The sequence below is a fragment of the Cebus imitator genome, unplaced genomic scaffold, assembly GCF_001604975.1.
Source record: "Cebus imitator isolate Cc_AM_T3 unplaced genomic scaffold, Cebus_imitator-1.0 Scaffold75, whole genome shotgun sequence".
NCBI classification, from domain to species: domain Eukaryota; kingdom Metazoa; phylum Chordata; class Mammalia; order Primates; family Cebidae; genus Cebus; species Cebus imitator.
In genome coordinates this window covers 4,382,108-4,403,242 of record NW_016107390.1, presented here as the reverse complement: position 1 = coordinate 4,403,242, position 21,135 = coordinate 4,382,108, and the positions used below count along the sequence as shown (strand labels likewise).

At 39.7% G+C, this 21,135-nt stretch overlaps 1 protein-coding gene across 6 annotated transcripts in view; it reads left to right on the top strand.

Annotated features, from left to right (window-relative positions):
• Positions 1-21,135, top strand: part of SDCCAG8 (SHH signaling and ciliogenesis regulator SDCCAG8) — a 251,444-nt gene that overhangs the window by 69,337 nt on the left and 160,972 nt on the right. For 4 of the 6 annotated variants that reach the window (XM_017531944.2, XM_017531937.2, XM_017531945.2 and 1 more), the window contains 2 exons: positions 10,657-10,812; positions 20,829-20,963. In XM_017531944.2, the coding sequence (XP_017387433.1) occupies positions 10,657-10,812; positions 20,829-20,963 (291 nt within the window). The remainder of the gene's footprint in view (positions 1-10,656; positions 10,813-20,828; positions 20,964-21,135) is intronic. The other 2 variants (XM_017531938.2, XM_037739835.1) reach the window with 1 other exon arrangement.

Sequence of the window (21,135 nt, the reverse complement as noted above, 5' to 3'; positions counted from 1 at the left end):
TTTTTTGTATTTTTAGTAGAGACGGGGTTTCACCATGTTGACCAGGATGGTCTCGATCTCTTGACCTCGTGATCCACCCGCCTCGGCCTCCCACAGTGCTGGGATTACAGGTGTGAGCCACCGCGCCCGGCCCAGAAGCAATCTTTTTTAAAGATACATTTGATCACGTGACTCTGGTTTAAAATCCTTCAGTGGATTTTTGCTGCCTTCGGGACAATCTCCACATTCTTTCCCATGCCGATGACATCTGTCAGAATGTGGCTCCCTTTTGTCCTCCAGGGCTGCTGCTTTTCTCCTCTCACACCGTATGCCCCAGTACACTCTGCTGTCATCAAAGGCAGGAGACCTTAGGGAATGAACATGGGCTTACTAGCGTTAGCCAGACCAAGATTCAACTTCTGGCCCCACCATTCACTGGCTATGTGACCTTGGACAGGTTATTTTAACTTCTCTGTGGCTCGGTGTTTCCTCATCTGTAAAATGGAGAAATATGTGACTCATAGGATTGTTAATGAGGCCTACATTTTACAGTGCATATTGGCTATCTTATACAAACCCTGGCACAAAATATTTTCTCAATAAATAACGGTAGTGGGGATAACCCTGCTGATTACCCCATATTCTTTCCAGCCTCTGAGTCTTGGTGCATACCATACACATTCTTCTCCATTCCACTGCCTGGATATTTTCTCTAGCCTTTCATATCTTAGCTTACATGGTACTCCCTCTAGGAAACCTCTGACCTCTCATGTCTAGATTTCATGTTCTCCTTATATGCCTTTATAGCAGGGTTTTTCAACCTTGGCGCTACAGACATTTTGGGCCATGTAACTCTCTGTCTTGGATGCTGTCCTGCATATTGTAGGATGTTTAGGAGCATTCCTGGACTCTGCCTACTCGATGCCAGCAGCTTGCACCCTCCTCCCCCAAGCTGTGACAATCAAAGATGTCTCCAGGCATTGCCAAATGTCCTCTGGAGGGCAAAGATGTCTCCAGGCATTGCCAAATGTCCTCTGGAGGGCAAAGTTACCCCTGGTTACGAACCACTACCTATTATAGCATTCATCAAAATGTATTATTATCGCTTATTTGTCTGTATCCTTCATCAAACTTTTGAAGAAATATTTCAGCTTTGGCCAAGCACGTGGCTCACGCCTGTAGTTCCAGCACTTTGGGAGGCTGAGGTGGGTGGATCATGAGGTCAAGAGATCGAGACCATCCTGGCCAACATGGTGAAACCCTGTCTCTACTAAAAATACAAAAATTGACTGTGTGTGGTGGTGCATGCCTGTAGTCCCAGCTACCCAGGTGGCTGAGGCAGGAGAATCACTTGAACCTGGGAGGCAGAGGTTGCAGTGAGCCACGATTTCACCATTGCTCTCCAGACTGGGCAATAGAGTGAGATTCCATGTAAAAAACAATTCAGCTTTGATTTTAGATGCAGAGGTACATGTTTGGGATTGTTACATGGTGGACCCAGGTATTGAGCATAGTGCCCACTAGGTACTTTTCAGCGCATGCCCTCTGCTCCTCCCCCCGAGGAGTTGACAGTGTTTGTTGGTCCCCATGTGTATGCCCACGTGTGCACAGTATGTAGCTCTCATTTATAAATGAGAGCATATGGTGTTTGTTTTTCTGTTACTGCATTAATTTGCTTAGGATTATAGCTTCTAACTAAATCCATGTTGCTGCAAAGCACGTGATTTTATTGTTTTTTTTATGGGTGTATATATTCCCAGGTTTACATGTACCACATTGTCTTTATCCAGTCTGCCATTGATGGGAACCTAGGTTGATTTTATATCTTTTTTTTTTTTTTTTTTTTTTTTTTTTTTTTTTTTTTTTTTTTTTTTTTTTTTTTTTTTTTTTTTTTTTTTTTTTTTTTTTTTTTTTTTTTGAGATGGAATCTTGCTCTGTCACCCAAGCTGTAGTGCAGTGGTGTGATCTCGGCTCACTGTAACTTCCACCTCCCAGATTCGAGTGATTCTCGTGCCTCAGCCTCCCAAGTAGCTGGGATTACAGTTGTCTACCACCATACCTGGCCAATTTTTGTATTTTTAGTTAAGACAGGCTTTCGTCATGTTGGCCAGGCTAGTATTGAAATCCCGACCTCAAGTGATCCACCTGCCTCGGCCTCCCAAAGTGCTGGGATTACTGGTGTGAGCCACTGCACCCAGCCTCCATGTCTTTGCTATTGTGAGTAGCAGTGATGAACATTTGAGTGCATATATCTTTTTGGTATAATAAAATATATCCCTTTGGATATATACCCAGGAATGGGATTGCTGTGTTGAATGGTAGCTCTATATTAAGTTCTTTGAGAAATCTCTGTTAAACTTTAAAATTGTCACCAAGCCAAGGGCTTGCTTCCCTATGCATATAGAAGCCAGTACTATGGCACTGGCTTTTAAGAAAAGAAAAGCCTTTATTACAAGTTGACTGGCAAGGAGACAAGAGGCAACACTCAAATCTGTCTCCTCAGTCTGGGACAAGATCAGGAAGATTGGTCTCAGAGGCATTTCTAATGAGTCCCAGATGATGCCAAGGCAGCCAGTCAGCCAGGCTGGTGGTATTAATAATTAGGAGGTTAAACATCTCATGTACCCGCAAATGTATACATCTACTATGTACTCAATAAAATTTAAAATAAAAACAATTAGGAGCCTAAAGCTTTTTCCCATTGCACATACCTGGACTACGTGACTTGCAGTTTTGGCTCTCTGCTGTCTGTAACAACTTCAGCAATGGTTAATCCATTTGCGCTGGTTCCCAATTACAAAATCACTGGCATTATGGAATTTCTCCATCTTGATCACTGTTAAATTCCATGGCATCTTGCATAGATCTCAGCACGTGATAGATAGGTACTCAGCAAATATCCACTGAGGAAGGAAATTTCAACTCAGTTCTCACCAGCACTCTACAATTCCTTTATTGTTATCTTTCCAGTTTACCTACCTTGCCAGTAAAGGTACCCAGTGAAAATTAAGCCCAATCGCATTTTGTTTTTCTGGCTACTTTCAGCCTTCCATGCATTGCTGAAGGAAGTCACTCAAGAAAGCAACTTAATGAGTTCCACTAAAGAGTAATATTAGTCACTTTCAGCGGTTGGAGGGACTGTTGAACAGTTTTTTTCTCTGCAGTTGACTGCCTTGTATACTCTCCCCAGGGACCCCACGTTCCTCACTTTTCCAATTCCACTGCTAGCGCCTCACTCTCACCAGATGACCTCCTTCTCACTTCACTAAGATTCGGACCAGCTGACAAGAGCCTCTTCAGCATCTTCTCATCCCTCTAAGGTCTCCTCTATTTCCTTTCCTTTCTTTTCTTGTCCTCTTATTTCCCAAGATGAGTATCTTTCTCTCAGTTTTTGATGTCTCCTACTTCTGCATCATCACATTTTTCTTGCATCCTTCATCCCTTCCTCTTCACTGTTTTTCCTCCTCCTCTTGTCCACAGCTCTTGTTTAAACAAACAAAAAGCAGCCTTCATGTGATCAGCTTTCACTCCGTTTATGACCTTCCATTCATCATTTCACCGGCATGTGTTTCACAACAGTTGTCTACCCTGGTAGCTTTCCTTTCACTTCCAAGCACATGGCAGTCAGGCTTTGGGCAGACTGTAGCCTGATTTCACGTTGCTGAAGTGCTCACTTCGTCATCGCTGGTCACTTTCTGAGCTCCTCTCAATCCTGATTCAACTCAAACTCTATGGTTCTGGAAACCCATTAACTGTCCTGTCATAACATATCATCTCTTTCCCTTGATTTACCTGATATTTTACTCTCCTGCATCCACATTGTACCATTCTTGTCTACTTTTAACTTGTTTCTTGTTTTCCATAAGCCTTACGTGTGGACATTCCTCCAAGTTAGTTCCTAGCCCTTCTTCCATGTTCCTTGACTTCCTGGGATTCATTTCTCCTCACATGGCCAAATATTACTGTTGAATACTCAATTATGCCTTTAGCTTTAACTGCCCTCCTGAGCCCAGCCCTGCATATTTTGCTGCTACTAGATCTTTTTTATGGCTGATAGACTGCTAGCATCTGAAACTCTACACAACCGAACCATTCACTGGCTCCGCCTTCCCATCTACTGCTCCTTTTCCTTCTACGATTTTCTCTATTACCGTCTTCAGACAATGGCATCACCATCTTAACCACAGCCCTGGCTTGCATTCTTTAAAACATCTTGGTTCTTCCCTATGCTTGCTCTTGACATTCAATCAGTTCCCAAGCTCTCTCTCTCCAGAGTCAAATTTCTATTGAACTATGCCTACCTTTTCATTCTTACACCACTGCCCTGGTTCAAGTCTTCACCTCTTCACATACTCCTTTTTTCTTTTCTTCAGAGACAGTGTCTCACTCTGTCACCCAGGCCAGAGTGTGATAGTGCGATCATATCTCACTATAGCCTTGCACTCTTGAGCGCAACTGATTCTCCCTCCTTGGACCCCCAAAGTGCTGGGATTACAGGTGTGGGCTACCGTGTCTGGCCTTCACATACTCTTATACTAAGTATGCAGACAATTGCAATAGCTTTCTAATTGGTTTCCCTCAAATTTCATCTAATCCCAGCATACTTCTCACAGCGCTTTCATAACATTTATAATTCCTGAGTTATAAATCTCCCTGGTTAGGTGGCTCCCCTCTTGCGATAGAATAAAAGACAAATCTGGCCCTACTCTAACTTTGCCAATCTTATCTTTTACTCTACTCTTTCATATAACCTTCACTGTTTACAGAACATGACCATCAGTTGTCCATTTTCGTTGATTTGCTCATGCTATATTTTTCTACCTTGTATTAATCCGTGAAATACCTATTCAATCTGTGAGTCTTAACTCAGGTGGCAGTCTTCCCAGAAGGTTTCCCCAGCCCCTTCTTGTTTGAATTAATCCCTTTTTCCTCTATATTCCTATTGATGTGGTGTATAATTTTGGTAGCTGTTTACATAGTTTTCTACACCAAAAGACCTTGAAATCAGGTCTGTGACATCTATCATTGTATTTCACACATGACCATTTACATCTTAATTCATAATAAATGTTTGTTGAATGGAAGTCAATTATTAATAATGTGAAGTTTTGTATTTATTATTATTATTATTTTTGAGACGGAGTCTCGCTCTGTCACCCAGGCTGGAGTGCAGTGGTACGATCTCGGCTCACTGCAACCTCCACCTCCTGGGTTCAAGAGATTCTCCTGCATCAGGCTTCTGAGTAGCTGGGATTACAGGCGCTTGCCTCCACACCTGGCTAATTTTTGTACTTTTAGTAGAGACAGGGTTTCACCATGTTGATCAGGCTGGTCTCAAACTCCAGACCTCATGATCTACCCACCTCGGCCTCCCAAAGTGCTGGAATTACAGGTGTGAGCCACTGTGCCTGGCCTGTAATTTTTTTTTTTTAAATGTTAAGAGCAAGCAATGCTATTGTTCATTAGGAATCTATTGCATTTTCAGTAAATTAGTAATAATGAATGCAAGGATTATTAAGCAGATTACAAAATTTATTGCAAGTCTAGTAGTTTTTATCTAGAAAGTATGTTAAAACACATTAGAATTTTTGCCTTCTGAGTATTAAAAAGTCAGATGGCATACATATTTTAACTACTTATATTACTGAGCAATAAAATGGTTACTTTGTTTAGTTCCTTGACATTTGTTGCCATCTAGTGTGACATTTGGGTATTACATGCTAAGTAGAAGGAATTACATATTTACATTCACAGTGGCAGTGAAAATGCCTGAGGATTTTATAAGAAAATAAATATATAACTTGAGAAGTATACAATGTCACACATAGATTCTTGTATGGAACTTCCTTAGATAAACTTCCTACTCTTCCACTTTCTAGGTCTCTGATTTGGGCAAGTTGCTGAATGTCTCAAAGTACCAGTTTCTTCAATTGAGTGATAAGAACCAATTAAAATATATTGAGAGGGTTAAATAATCCATATATGCCACTTAGCAATGTATCTGGCACATAGTCAGTGCTCAATACATGTTTTTGTTTGAAAATGCAAGTTATTTCAATTGGTGATAATTTTAAAAGAAGAAAAAAATTCACCTGGGACTAAATGGTGAAAAAAAGTAGAGGCTTTTGCGGTGACACCTGGGTGAGGCAAGCCAGGAGAAGCAGATAAAACGGTTAACTAGGCCTTTGGCCTGCCTACTTATGTTGGAAGGGAAATTGTTGAGAGGCATATGGAAAGTCTTGAAGGCACAGGCTTTGGCATGAAGTTACCGTAAGCATATCTGTAATGACATAACCCTCTAAGGGAATTTTTTTTTTTTAACTCATAACAAATTGAGCAAAGTATTTATTTCAAATTTGCTAAGACCTATCCTGCTATATACTTTCATGGGTAGGTAGTGTGAGCTTAAAAAAAATTAATTATTATGTGTACATAATAATTGTACATATTTGTGGGTTACATGTGATATTTTAAAGATTAATTTTTTAAACAGAAACCTGATAGATTGAACAAATGTTTACAAACACTTTTTTCCCCTTTTTCAAATATCCGTATTATTCTGTTCCTTGGATTACAGGGAGTCAGGAAGGCAGGAATTAGAAGCCTGGATTAAAAAGAAAATCAGAAAAGTTTTGAGTATTTGGTTGTAGCCACAAGTATAGGAAATAATGCTTCTTGATATGCACATTATCTGTCACAAAACAAAAGCAAAGTATAAATATCTTGAAAATGGTACATAGGGATAGACTGGTAAGTTTCTGGTTAGCAAAGGTTTATAAATTAAAATCAATAGTTTGCATTATTCATAAATTAGATGCTTAAAATGTGTTAATCTTTTTAATTTTGTGGGGTTTATTATTACACAAAAATAAAAACGTTTGTAAGCTTTTAAAGTTCATGTTCGTTAAGTGTGAGCTGTATATTTTTCATAAGATCTTAATTCCTTAGTTATTTATGAATTATTTTGTCACAAGGATTCCTTAAAAACTAACCCTAGCAGTTGGGAAGGACTCTTATATCATCTACAATAGGTTTCCTGTTTTAAAATTTTAGTTGACTAGATATAAATTTTGTTTTGGAAAATATTTTGACTGCTTAAGAGAGTAGTGTCTACCCTTTGGTTTAATAAAACCAGGACTGGCCGTGTGCGGTGGCTCACGCCTATAATCCTAGCACTTTGGAAGACCGGGGTGGGCAGATCACAAGGTCAGAAGTTTGAGACCAGCTTGGCCAACATGAGGAAACTCCATCTCTACTAAAAATACAAAAATTAGTCAGGCGAGGTGGTGAGTGCCTGTAATCCCAGCTACTCCGGTGGCTGAGGCAAGAGAATCGCTGGAACCCGGGAGGTGAATGTTGCAGTGAGCCAAGATTGTGCCATTGCACTCCAGCCTGGGCAACAAGAGCAAGACTCCATCTCAAAATAAATAAATAAATAATAAATAAATAAATAAAACCAGGACTGGGAATATCAAGTCCAATAAACTGTCTTTGAAAAAAGTGTTAATATGTCAACGTAAAATGACCACACATAAAGAAATTTCCCAGAAAAGAAAAGGTTCCTTCAGGAATGAGTCTGCTGGGTGAGGGGAATGTATAATTCCCTAACTTCCCAAAACCTACAGCCATTTCCACTAAGGAAGGGGCTGTGCTCAGGCAGAGGGAGAGAAGCCAGGACTTGGGGACTACTGAGAGAAATAATAGCCATAGGCCTCAAATTAACTTTGTCACCTATAAAGATCTATCATTTAATGGTAATCAACAGTTTACCGACATAGGCTTTGAGAATTCAGTTACTATAAAGATCTATCTGCTGGGCGCAGTGGCTCACGCCTATAATCCCAACACTTGGGGAGGCTGAGGTAGGTGGATCACCTGAGGTCAGGAGTTCAAGTCCAGCCTGATCAATATGGTGAAACCCTGTCTCTACTAAAAATACAAAAATTAGCTGGGCGTGGTGGGAGGCACATGTAATCCTAGCTACTTAGGAGGCTGAGGCAGGAGAATTGCTTGAGCCCAGGAGGCAGGGGTTGCAATGAGCTGAGATGGAGCCACTGCACTCCATCCTGGGTGACAGAGTGAGACTGTCTCAGAAAGAAAAAGTAAAAATCTTTCAATTGGTGGTAGTTGACTGTTTACTGACCTAGCCTTTGAGAAGTCGGTCATTATGTCCTTACTGAATGGTTAGAGGGGTACTCAATCGACAGGGGTTCTGGAAACCAGGAGAAGAAACTCTAGAATTAAGAGAAAGCTTTAATGGAGACACTGTATAAATATTTGTTTAGTAGACCAAAATCTTTTAGTATGTGGGGTCCATTGTAAAAGAGTTATCTTTAGAAAGATTAAATCATTTTTTTGATTCCAAGTATTACTATACTTTTCTATTTTCTTCATTGTGGCCAGGCATATATGTCAAAAATCAAAGCAAATAAAAGTAAAAGCTGTTTTATAGTATGAAATCATTGGTTACACACTAAGTGACATCAGTAACCAGTTTTTGTTTTCTTTTGTTTTGGTTTGGTTTTTGGTTTTCTCGGGATGGAGTCTCGCTCTGTTGCCCTGGCTGGAGTGCAGTGGCACCATCTTGGCTCACTGCAACCTCAGCCTCCTACCTGCTGGGATGACAGAGTGAAACTGTCTCAGAAAGAAAAAGTAAAAATCAAAGTAGCTGGGATTATAGGCACCCACCACCACACTAGCTAATTTTTGTGTTTTAGTAGAGACAGGGTTTCACCATGTTGGCAGGCTGGTCTTCAGCTCCTGACCTCAAGCAATCCACCTGCCTCAGTCTTCCAAAGTGCTGCAATTACAGGCATGAGCCACCATGCCTGGCCAATGACCAGTTTTTTTGTATTCTGTGTTTTGTTGCTCGTGACTCATCATCACCCATGGGTGGTGGCTAGTCCTAATAGAGGGAAGACCATCCACAAAACCAAGGCTTCAGCAGTGCCTTTGTTTACATGATTTTACAGCTTCTCACTTTGTGCTTCTCTCTGTATCATCCTATCTTGGTGAGTTTTTGTTTAATGAAAAACTTTCTGACCGGATATATTGGTTTATTTTAAGTAATCATTTTATCTATTCATACCAGTAGTATTCATTATATGAGGGAAAATTATGAGCATTTACTGTGCTCATGTGAAATATTTTTCACAAGAGCAATTACACTGTGAGTCAGAAAGAGTGACTAATTCATATTTCAAGCTCTCAGGCCTTAAAGAAAAAGTATGCTTTTTTCATTTATTTGAAAATCGAATTTAAAATTTCCTTTCCAGGCATTCTCAGCTAGAATTTGGACTTGGGACTATCTCCCTAGGAGAATCATTTTTAGTGATTGTATTTGTTTATTAGTTAATCTGAGACAATTGAATTTTACCTTTATTTTTTATGCCTGGGAGAATAGAAACTTTTCAGAAGATAAAAAGAAATTGGAAACTTTTCAGAAGATACCAAAAGAAATTTGTTTATTAGTTAATCTGAGACGATTGAATTTTACCTTTATATTTTATGCCTAGAAGAATAGAAACTTTTCAGAAGATACCAAAAGAAATGGGAGTTTAATGCTTTCCAGATAAAGAGAGGGACATTCACATATCCTAGATATTTGTTGTCTGTATTTATTATAGCGTTCACCAGAGGGAAGCATAACTATGCATAAGACTCACAGTGCTTACCAAGGCCATTTCCGTCTCCATTAAAATCAAATGTGACTATGAAACTTATAATCACACAGCATGTAAGTCATATGAGACCTGGGGTTCTTTCTTCCAATTCAGGAGAAAAGAAAGGTTGGGTGAGACGGATATTGCACATAAGGCCCACTAGAATAAGACTATAAGATACTATAGTACCTTATTTTTATGAGAATTTTTAAAAATTGGGATTTTACTATACAATCTATGCATGTAACTAAATTACACTTGTACCCCGTACATTTATACAAAAAAAAAAACCTCCCAAAATTGGGATTTCGACGTCATATTTTATTATCTAGTATTATACATAAAGATATTGTAGAAGTGGCCAAAATGAAGTTAGGGTATTTTTATTTCTGGAAATGCAAGTGGGAAATTTAGAATAAAGGACAATTATGAGCTTTACCAGAAATGAAGGATCCTCATAAAACTAAGTAGTGAATACTGTTTTGAGTCTTTCCATTTAACTTATGATTATTACATAATTTTTACTTTAGTTGTATGTTTAAGGGAAGTGAACTAAATTTTGCCTTAGTTATATTTAAGGAAACTTGATTTTTATATAGTATTAAACAAAAGATGCCTGTGTGTAATGATATAGTCAACATTTCATTTTGCTATTTGGATTGATCTGTCATCATGTAGTATAAACATATAATTGAAAATATTAGAGCACCTGGTTTTTCTGGCTCCCTTTTTCAAAATTCTGACTCATCTGTGGCCCTCATCAAGGTTCATTACCTGAATTTTGTCATTGATTAATTAATAGGGCTTTAATCATGAAAATTGAAATACGTCAATAAATGTAACATCTGGATACTCTTTGGGGTCAATAAGTAGTATTGATAAACAAATACGAAGTTATTCTAATGGGCTTGATAGTGAATTTTAACTATTTTAAAGACGGTTAAAGCTTAATTATCTCATTTTCCCCTTACTGTTTTTAAATTCTCAACTCCTCTTTCAACCTGTTATATCCTAGCAGGCTTTAATCCAGTGTGACCAGTTGAGGAACGAGCTGGAGAGGCAGGCAGAGCGACTTGAAAAAGAACTTGCATCTCAGCAAGAGAAAAGGGCCATTGAGAAAGATATGATGAAAAAGGAAATCACAAAAGAAAGGGAGGACATGGGATCAAAGGTAATTAAGGATATTATCCACTCCGATATTATCCACATTGCCGAAGAAACGTTTCTTATGATGCCATGGATGATTCCGTAGGCTGGAGTTCTTGAATGAACTTTAAATTTTAAAATTGTTATTGTATAAGTAGTTAAATTTCTTGTAATTTAGAGTTCATAAAAATGTTATTTTTTTATATACTTCTCATTCGTTTATTCTGACCTTTTCAAATAAAATAATCAATTAGATTCCATACTATGAAATTATAAAATATACTTTAAATCCTGCCATTCTGTTTGATTCTTTTCTCTCTCATGTTTCCCAGAGGAGTGCTATGAAGTTACTCAGCTTTTATTTCAGCCTTAGCTAAATCAAGGAGAGGTGACTCCCCTGCTTAATCTCCTAGCCCTAAATTAAACATGCAGAAGATAAAACACTTGTAAGAAACTGAGTAACCAAGAAAAAGTGATTATAGACTCTGTATGAAATCAGTTCTGACAAGTTATGTGGTCGATAATAACAGTAACCAGATGAAGGGAGAGATTTAAGGCGAAAGGAACAGGTAACATGAAATGAGCAGCGTTTGAAAAAGCGTTCACAAACTAGAATACAGAGTTGAGTGGGACCTAGCTTTAAAATTGCTAACTAGACTAGAATTGAGCAAGTTGTGGTCCATTGAGTAACCAAAACAACTGTGCTACATGTTTGTTTTTAAAAGTGGACTCACAGCTTGTACTCTAAATGCTATGTTGTTGTAAGATTCCAATGTGTGATAATTAACTCATTCAGTGAACGTATACTGAGAATATGTGCTATGTACAATATAGTGTGCAGGCCTAAAGATATGGAAAGAGAAAAATCGCCACTTCTGCCCAGTGAGTTTTCAGCCTTATGAGTAAACTGAGGCATTTCCTGTAAACTTCCTTGTCTTCTTGCCATTTTTGAAAACCGCATCTGTCAAAACCCTACTACCTGCCGTCTCTGCCTTGGATTGGTGATCTCAGCTGGTAAAAATCCCACAGCCTTGCAGATGACACAGCTGTACCCTCCAGGTCTTCAGTGTCCACAGCTCTTTCAGCGCTTTCAGCAGTCCTCTTATGCTTTCCTCTCTCTTCTTCATTCCACAATCACCAGATATTAACCGAAGGGGCTGGGAATGTCGTAGTCACAGGAACAATGCAGTTTCCTCATAAAGCCTACGAACTGGTAGGAGAAGTAGATGGTACAGAAATATTTTCATAAGTGAGCTTTTATCATCATTGCGATAAAGCCGCAAAATTCTGTTCAGGGTACTGTGGGAATGTGTAACAGGGGGATCTGACCTAGTCACGAAACAGCTTCCTGAGACAGATTTTGCCAATGAGACCTGAAAGCATTGATGAGTGGTCAGGTGAAAAGGGGAAGAGGGTTTCAGGCCCAGGAAAGTAACACACCCAAGACTCGGGACCTGGAAAGCATCGCACTTTCTAGGCATTTGGAGAAGGCCCTGATGGCTGGAGCATAGAGAGAGAGGGACAGAGTAGTGGGAATGAGTTTGCAGAATTATGCTGGGGCAGAATAATGAATGGCTTTAAAATCCATATGAAATATTTAAAATTTTGTCCAAAAAGTGATGGAAAGCCATTGAATGACTTTAAATTGGTCAGTGTCACGATGCCATTTATGTTTGAGAAGAATCATTTTGTCAATAGATTGGAAGGAGAAACTGAATAGGTGCCTGGAGATCAGCTGGGAGGTGATGATCGTAGTCCAGGTAGGAAGTGGTGGTATCTTGAAAGCGTTTCTTTAAGGACGATTTCAAATCACTTGTTCTTCTCAAATTCCTTATAATACAGCTTTCCCCCTTATTCTCAGCAAAGAGCCTTACTTAACAAAGAAAATTGAAGCCATTAGGTATTAACCACCTCAACTATTTATCTTCCTCATGCCTTAAAATACGTTTTCACCTGTATTCCAACCCAGTCTGAATGGGAAAGACTTTTTCCTGATCCTTTCCCCTTCCCGTGGGTCCCATCTCCTTTTACCCCTTCAAGGAGCTCATTCCATTTGTCCACTCCGCTTTTCTGAATCAATCTTTCCTTCACTACAGTCTCTGTCTTATCATCAGGAAAATACTTTCAAATGTCTCTTACTATTGAATGAAACAATCTTTCTTCTCATCTGTGTTTCTTAATTTTTGCAACACAAGAAGTTCTAAAAATCCGATTGTCCAAACAGCACCCCAAACCAATGACATCAAAATGTCTGAGTAGCATCCAGGCATTGGGATGGTGAAAGCTACCCAGGTCATTCCAATGGGCAGCCAAGGTTGGAAACCACTTCAGTGACTCCATCTCCCTCTTTAACTCTTTTAGTGGTCAAGTTTCTTGAAGGATTTGTCCATACGTGTTGTCTTTATTTTGTCACCTTTCACTCTTCAGCCCACTGCATTTCAACCTCTGTGCCACAGCCAATGAAATTACCATTGCTGTGTTCACTAAAGAGCTGCTTGTTCTATATTTGCTGATTTTTTTTGTAGTCTTACTTTCCTTAAAAGGTACTTTTTCCTTGATTTCTCTCAATTCATATTCTTGATTTGGGAGAACAATGCTGTATGTCTTTTACATTACTCTGAGTTTAAAGTGCTTTGAGGCAAAGAAGGAGACCATCCAGAAAGCAACTTGATAGAAGGATCTAGAGTTTAGCAGGGAGCTAAAGATTTAGGTGTCTTTAGCAGTACTGTGGCTTGAATTCCATGAATTCCATATATATATATATATATGAACTAAAGCTTCGGGACTAAAGCTATTTGATTTCTAAATATTTAACTGTATACTGAGCTCCAAAACCAGCTTTACTTTCCACCTTCCCTATCCCAGTAGACCCACTATTCATTCAGTTACCCAGCACAGAAATCTTGTCACCCTTTTCTCCCTGCTCCTTCACACGCCACACATCTTATCATCACCAGGTTCTAAGACTTAAGACCCTAAGCGTTTACATTGCCTCGTCTCTCCATCCTGCTGCTCCCCATATCTCATCCTTGGGTGGTTCCTATAGCCCCAGTGGTGTCCTGGCCTCCAGTCTCACCTTCCTCTCTGTTCTCCAAACCACAGCTGGGATGATCCTTCTCACGTGAACATCTCAATACGTCAGTCTCTTAATCCTTTCACATCTCCCTGCAACCCTGGATAAAATTTAGGATCCTTTAGCATAGCATAATGACTCTAAATATTCTTTCTCTCTTTGGCTCTCCAGTCTTATCTTCCTTCATTTTTCTCCTTTGCACCCTCGCCACACTGACTGGCCTACTTGTACTTCCCCAAGCATGAAAAGATGCCCATCTTCCATACTGGTTTTTTTTCAGTGCAGGATTCTGCATGTGCTTTGCCCCCTGCCTAGAGGAATCTTCCTCTGCCCTCTTTAATGGATTCTTCAGAGTTGTTTGTTTGTTTTTGAGACACGGTCTCACTCTGTCACCCACGCTGGCGTGCAGTGTGGTGGTCGTGGTTCACTCAGCCTCGACCTCTCAGGCTCAGGTAATCCTCTTACCTCAGCTTCCCAGATAGCTGGGACTACAGGAGTGTGCCACCATGCCCCACTAATTTTTTTGTAGAGACAAATTTTTGCCATGTTGCCCGGGCTGATCTTGAACTCCTAGGCTCAAGCGGTCCACCCTCCTTGGCCACTCGAAGTGCTAGGATTATAGGCGTGAGCCGCCTCACCTGGCCCAGGGTTTTTCTTGGTGCCACCTCCTCTCAGAGCCTCCTACAGCTGAATTGGGATCCTCTCCTGTGGTCTCCCCTAACTCATTTTATTACAAATTCTTGTTGAATAGTTTGCCTTCCCTAACTCAGTATGAGTCCTTTGCATGTAACATCCTCATTGCCTGGCACATTCCTCTCATATAAAATGTGCTCAGTATATGTTTGGTGAATGAAAGAAATGAATTACAAGGAAAAGAAAAATTGGAAAGGCACGACTAAAATGCTGAGAGTTCAGAGGATCAGAACTGCTTGTCTGCAAGAGATCATGGAAGGCTTTGTGAAAAAGATGGTGTTTTAATGGAGCTTCCAAGAAGAGGCAGGGTTTAGAAACGCGGAGTATGGGGGAAGGAATGCTCCTGTAACCAGTCTGAATGAGACCTGGAAGGGAGATGAAGCTGTGAATTGAGTGTTGTGTGTGAGAGAGAATGGTTTTAATAGCAAAGACCGACTATTGTTCACACCTAGGAAATTTTTATTTTTTGATTGTTTGCTGGAAACTATTTGCCTTGCTGAGGAGTTTAGAAGTATGTGATGAGGATTCCTGATAAGAAAGGAAAAATGAAGGCTGAAGCGTACCTGGCAGCGTTCCAGGAGCTTTCATATGTGACAGAACCTCTCTCTTCTGCTGACAGTTGTTTCATGAATAAAGGTGATGACAGAAATGAGGCACATTTTTTATTTATCATTTATTTATTGATTTTTAACTTTTGTTTTACATCCAAGGGAGTACATGTGCCGGTTTTTACCTGGGTATATTGCATGACGCTGAGGTTTGATTTACAGATGATCTTGTCACCTACGACATGAGCATAGTATACCCAGTAGTTAGTTTTTCAGCCCATGCCTGCCTCCTTCCCTCTCCTCTCTAGTCATCCCCAGTTTCTATTGTTGCTGTCTTATATCCAGGAGTACCTAATGCTTAGCTCCCACTTGTAAGTGAGAACATGCAGTGTTTGATTTTCTGTTCCTGCGTTAATTCAGTTAGGAATGTGGCCTCCAGTTGCATCCCTGCTGCTGCCAAAGACCTGATTCCATTCTTTTTTTATGGCTGCATAGTATTCAGTGGTGTATATGTACCACATTTTCTTCATCCAGTCCACTCCTGATGGGAACCCAGGTTGATTCCATGTCTTTGCTATTGTGAATAGAGGTGCAGTGAACATATGAGTACATGTGTCTTTTTGGAAAGACAGTTTGTTTTCTAATGAATATATACCCAATAATAGAATTGCTGGTAGAATGTTAGTTCTGTTTTAAGTTATTAGAGAAATTTCCAAACCGGTTTCCACAGTGGCTGAACTAATGTGCATTCCATCAACAGTGTAGAAGTGTTCTTTTCTCTGCAGCCTCACCAGGATCTGTTGTTTTTTGACTTTTGATTAACAGCCATTCTGACTGGTGTGAAATGGCCTCTCGTGGTTTTGATTTGCATTTCTCTGATGATTAATTAGTGTATTAGTCTGTTCTCACACTGCTATAAAGAAATACCTGAAACTAGTGATTTATAAAGAAAGGAGGTTTAATTGGCTCACAGTTCTGCAGGCTGTACAGGAAGAATGGCTGGGGAGGCCTTAGAAAACTTTCAGTCATGGTGGAAGGGAAGCAGGCATGCCTTCTGTGGTTGGAGCAGGAGGAAGAGGGAGCAGGGGGAGGGCCTACACACTTTTAAACAACCAGTTCTTCTGAGAACTCACTCTCATGAGAAGAGTGAGGGAGAAACCTGTCCCCATGATCCAATCACCTTCCACCAGGCCTCTCCCCCAACACTGGGATTACAATTTCATATGAGATTTGGGTGGGGACAGAAATGCAAACCATGTCATTCAGTAGTGATCTTGAACAGTGCTTCATATGTTTGTTGGCCATTTCTGTGTCTTCTTTTGAGAAGTGTCTGTTCATGTCTTTTGTTCGTTTTATAATGGAGTTGTTTTTGGCTTGTTCAATTGAGTTGACTTTCTTTATAGATTCTGGATATTAGATCTTTGTCCGATACATAGTTTGCAAATTTTTTCTCCTATTCTGTAGGTTGTCTGTTTACTCTGTTGATAATTTATTTTGCTGTGCAAAAGCTCTTTAGTTTAATTAGGTCCCACTCATCAGTTTGTGGATTTTGTTGCAGTTGCTTTTGAGAACTTAGTCATAAATTCTTTCCCAAAGCCCATGTAGGAAACACCCAGCATGGTTATTTTTTTATATATGGCGAAGGGTAGGAGTCCAGTTTCATTCTTCTGCATATGGCTAGCCAGCTACCCCGCACCAGTTATTGAACAGGGAATCCTTTCCCCATGGGGGATTTTTGTCAAGTTTGTCAAAGATCTGATGGCTATATGTGTGCAGCTTTATCTCTATTCAATACCATACATTTCTAAACTAGAGTCTGTAAGTTGATTTTGTCTTTAGTAAGCCTTTGCTCACATTTGATCTTAAGATCCTGTTTTAAATAAAGATGTATGAATACAGAGCTGACAGTGGTCATAGCACTGAGGTCCCAGCTCTCACCAGGAAATGCCAGAAAGTGGCTTTTGAGGAAAAAGATTTCGAGTTGAATCCGACTTGACCTTTCTGTGACCTTGAACAATTCACTTAACCTCTCTAAGTTTCGGAGGAGTAAATAAAGTTTGTAATATGAGAAATAATTGATAGGATTAAGTGAGTTAATGTTTAGATAATATCTAATGTAATGCCTGACTTACTGTGGGCACTGAATAAATTGTAACTTATGGCTATTCTTGTTTTAGAGAAAAAGAGAAGGAGCCTTACTGGATCGATTTCTTGGCCCTTTGTGTTAGTAAAAGCAGACAAACTTTTTTGTAAAGCTGAGCTTTATCTTTTATTTATTAGTTTGAATGAACTTGGACAAGTTAGTTTTCTGAATCTCATTTTTTCAAATGAAATGTAATTCAATATAATTCCTTCTCTAGGGGATTTAATTATTTATTTATTAGAGACAGGGTCTCACTGTGTCACACAGGCTGGAGTGCAGTGGTGTGATCATAGTTCATCATATCCTCAAACTACTTGGCTCAAGCAATCCCCTTGCCTCAGCCAAGACTACAGGCATGTGCCATCGTGCCTGGCTAATTTAAAAAAAAAAAAAAAACCACAAAAACAAAAAAAAAAAAACATTGTAGAAACAGGATCTCACTGTATTGCCCAGGCTGGTCTTGAACTCCTGGCAGTCCTCATGCCTCAGCCTCCCAAATCGCTAGGGTCCAAGTGAGAGCCATGGCACCCAGCCTTTCTCAGGGGATTTAAAGAGAGAATCCATATCATACTGCCTGACACAAGAACGTAATTGTTTTTTCAGATGGAGTTCTTTGTGCTGACACCGTCTCTGCTCACTGCAACCTCCGCCTCCCGGGTTCAAGTGATTCTCCTGCCTCAGCCTCCTGAGTAGCTGGGATTACAGGCACCCGCCACCATGCCTGGCTAATTTTTGTATTTTTAGTAGAGATGGGGTTTCACAGTGTTGGCCAGGCTGGTCTTGAGCTCCTGACCTCATGATCCACCCGCCTTGGCCTCCCAAAGTGCTGGGATTACAGGGGTGAGCCACTGTGTGTGGCAAGAACATAATTTAATAGGGTGACTGACCAATTAATCATAACATTGTAAGTGCCAGGTAAAGTTAGTGCTAGAATAAGCACTCCTGCTTTCCTACCAGTGGGAATACTTGTGAAACTTTTCTTTCTTTTCTTGTATTTTTTTTAAAATTTCTCTGCTACTTTTCTTATTTTAAAAAAATTCCATTTGTGTGTGAAGCTATAGGAGAGCAGATGCCTTCTACCTACACGGGTTTGAATCATTCCCCCGGCACTTGCTGTGAGTTTGTATGTTATCTTCAATAATGGTCCTCGGCTGCACTGAGCACTCAGGTTTGTCAGTTCATTCAGTCATTGATCATATATTTATCGAGCACCCCCTGAGGTCCTCACATTTTCTCGATTGCTTTCCTTGACAGTATTCATTGTGAAAATCCTTAATTGTGTCTTTTGTATAGGGAGTACAGATTCATACCATGTTCAATACACTAGGGACTGCTCTGCGGAAATTTCTATCAACCTCTCCCAACCTGGGTGTCCTTGTCTCTTCCTTGCCCCTGTCAAAGTTTAAAGGACTTACCTGATGTCAACGTCCTGGACATCCAGCAGTGTTGCAGCTGTGTCTGTGTTACTTCTGGCTCTGCAACAGATGTGGATGGAGAAGCTCCTGCCGTGTAATGTTGACTTCCAGATGGTGGGCGTGGGGAAAAAGAAGGTGTGACAACAGGAGGGGAGACCTCAGAAAGTGGGTGACAGGAGGTAGCAGACAGGTAGTGGGCAAAGGAAGGAAATGATGGGTGGCAGAGGGAGGAATCATAAGGAAGAGATTTGTGACATGCCTTATAGGAGAAATGGACTAGAATTTGTAATTAGCAAAATAAATGTCAGTATATTTATTTCAAAAACCATACAATGTTAAGATGTTTACCATCAGTTATGTATGTCCACATGAATAAGTAAAATATGATTTTTAGTAGCTGGTAATTAACGTTTGTTGCTATTGTATGGTTCCAGAAAAGGTATAATTATACATTCATAATATATATGCTCATGAACTGGAAATTTTAAATTAAGAAATTAAATTGATGTTTTTGATTTGTCATATTTAACTCCTTTTCAACTTTAGGTTTAGATTGCAATGTGCCCAAGAATACTTTGTAGTTTGTTATTAGTAAACTTAACTGTGTGTGAAAATTAGATTTGTAGACAATTCTTTGATCATAGGGGCATGTAAACAGCCACAAGTCAAATATACAATTCTTTACTATCTTCAGAAAAGTTAATTAATACCTCTGCCTAAATTAGAAAATAGTTACTAGGCTCATTACTTTGATAGGGTCAACTTTAACTAGTTCTGTAGTTCATAGGCAGACACCCATCTTCATTGTATTGATGTAAGGGTCTTAATTTACTAAACCTTTGGTTCAATATTGATTTTATCATATACTTTTAGTAACTGATTTTAGTTATAAAACTGAATTCACATCCATGTCAGTGTAGAACGGTAAATTTCAAACAACAATGGTGAATTTTAAACATCATTATTTAAAATTTGTCACCAGTTCTTGTTTTACCAGATAAAAATTGATAGGTATTCCTATATGTTTTGCTGCTTTTACATTTAAAAAAATGCCAGTACAAATAAGGAATTAAGAGCCTAGAAAATTTTGACTTCCTGGAACAGAACAAAATGTAATTGCAAACCAAAAACTATACAGAATAAACCTAAGATCTTGAAAGTATTTCTAATCTTGAGAAGAAAACCTGAGAACCTAATATCCATAGAGTCCCTTGGAAAGCCATTTATTCTAATTAATTATTCATTCATCAAACATTTGGTACCTCTTGAAGAACATGCTCTTGAGGAGCTTCTCAAATGAGGAAACAGACAGCTAAGAACAGTGGGATGAGTACTGTGGTAGAGGTATGCAGAGGTTAGTGTGTGATGGAGGTATATACACAGATTTATGAGCACACACCATAGTGATATTCAAAATATTAATCACTACAGCATGGGAAACAATCAGTGAGAATGGACACAGGCTGCAAGCAACAGGCTTAACTGTCCCAGTGCACACTGGGACAGCTGAATATCAACCCTGAACATGGGAGGGACTACCTATTTTGTGTTGGGAACTGGAGTCAAGGAAGACTTCCTGGAGGAGAGGAGATAATGGCTGAGCTGAAACCTATTGGAGAAATGAGGGAGAACCAGATAATGGGAGTGATAAGTGGGGTTTTACCAACAAAGGGAACTTCACAGAGCCTCTTCTTTGTTGGTGTGGGGAGAAGGGTAGTGGGAGTCACAGCAGATCAGTTGCTCTCTCTAAATAACTTCTTCACTCCTCACTCTTCCAATCACTCCTTTTATGCCCTCCATGTGGAAGAAGGCTTTAAGAGTTGTCTGATTCTTCTACATCTCCTCTGAATGTATTTATGGCGCTCTGTTCCATAACTTACTTGGGTGTTTGATATCTGTCACTTTAGGGTTTCAGCCTTTGATTTTATCATCTTGTTTTACATGTCTCAAAATGAGCTTAGAGATCAGGGGAATGGATAGTAGAGAAGTAGGAGAGAACTACATATTTTAATTCACTGGGCGTAGGTGAGTAGAGGAGGTAGAGAAATGAACATACCCAATCCACAGAGAATGGCAGTGAAAATACTGAGATGCTATTAATTCAAGAAAGTTTTAGTATTTGTTTTGTCAAATGACATTATTGTTTAGGACCTTTGTTTTCCCTTACAGATGTTGATCCTGTCTCAGAATATTGCCCAACTGGAGGCCCAGGTGGAAAAGGTTACAAAGGAAAAGATTTCAGCTGTTAATCAACTAGAGGAAATTCAAAGTCAGCTTGCCTCTCGGGAAATGGATGTTACAAAGGTACAGAGAGAGATTTTAGTTTAATATTACTTAAGGAACTATTTTCTTTAAAACTTTTTTCAGCCGGGCGCGGTGGCTCAAGCCTGTAATCCCAGCACTTTGGGAGGCCGAGGTGGGTGGATCACGAAGTCAAGAGATCGAGACCATCCTGGTCAACATGGTGAAACCCCGT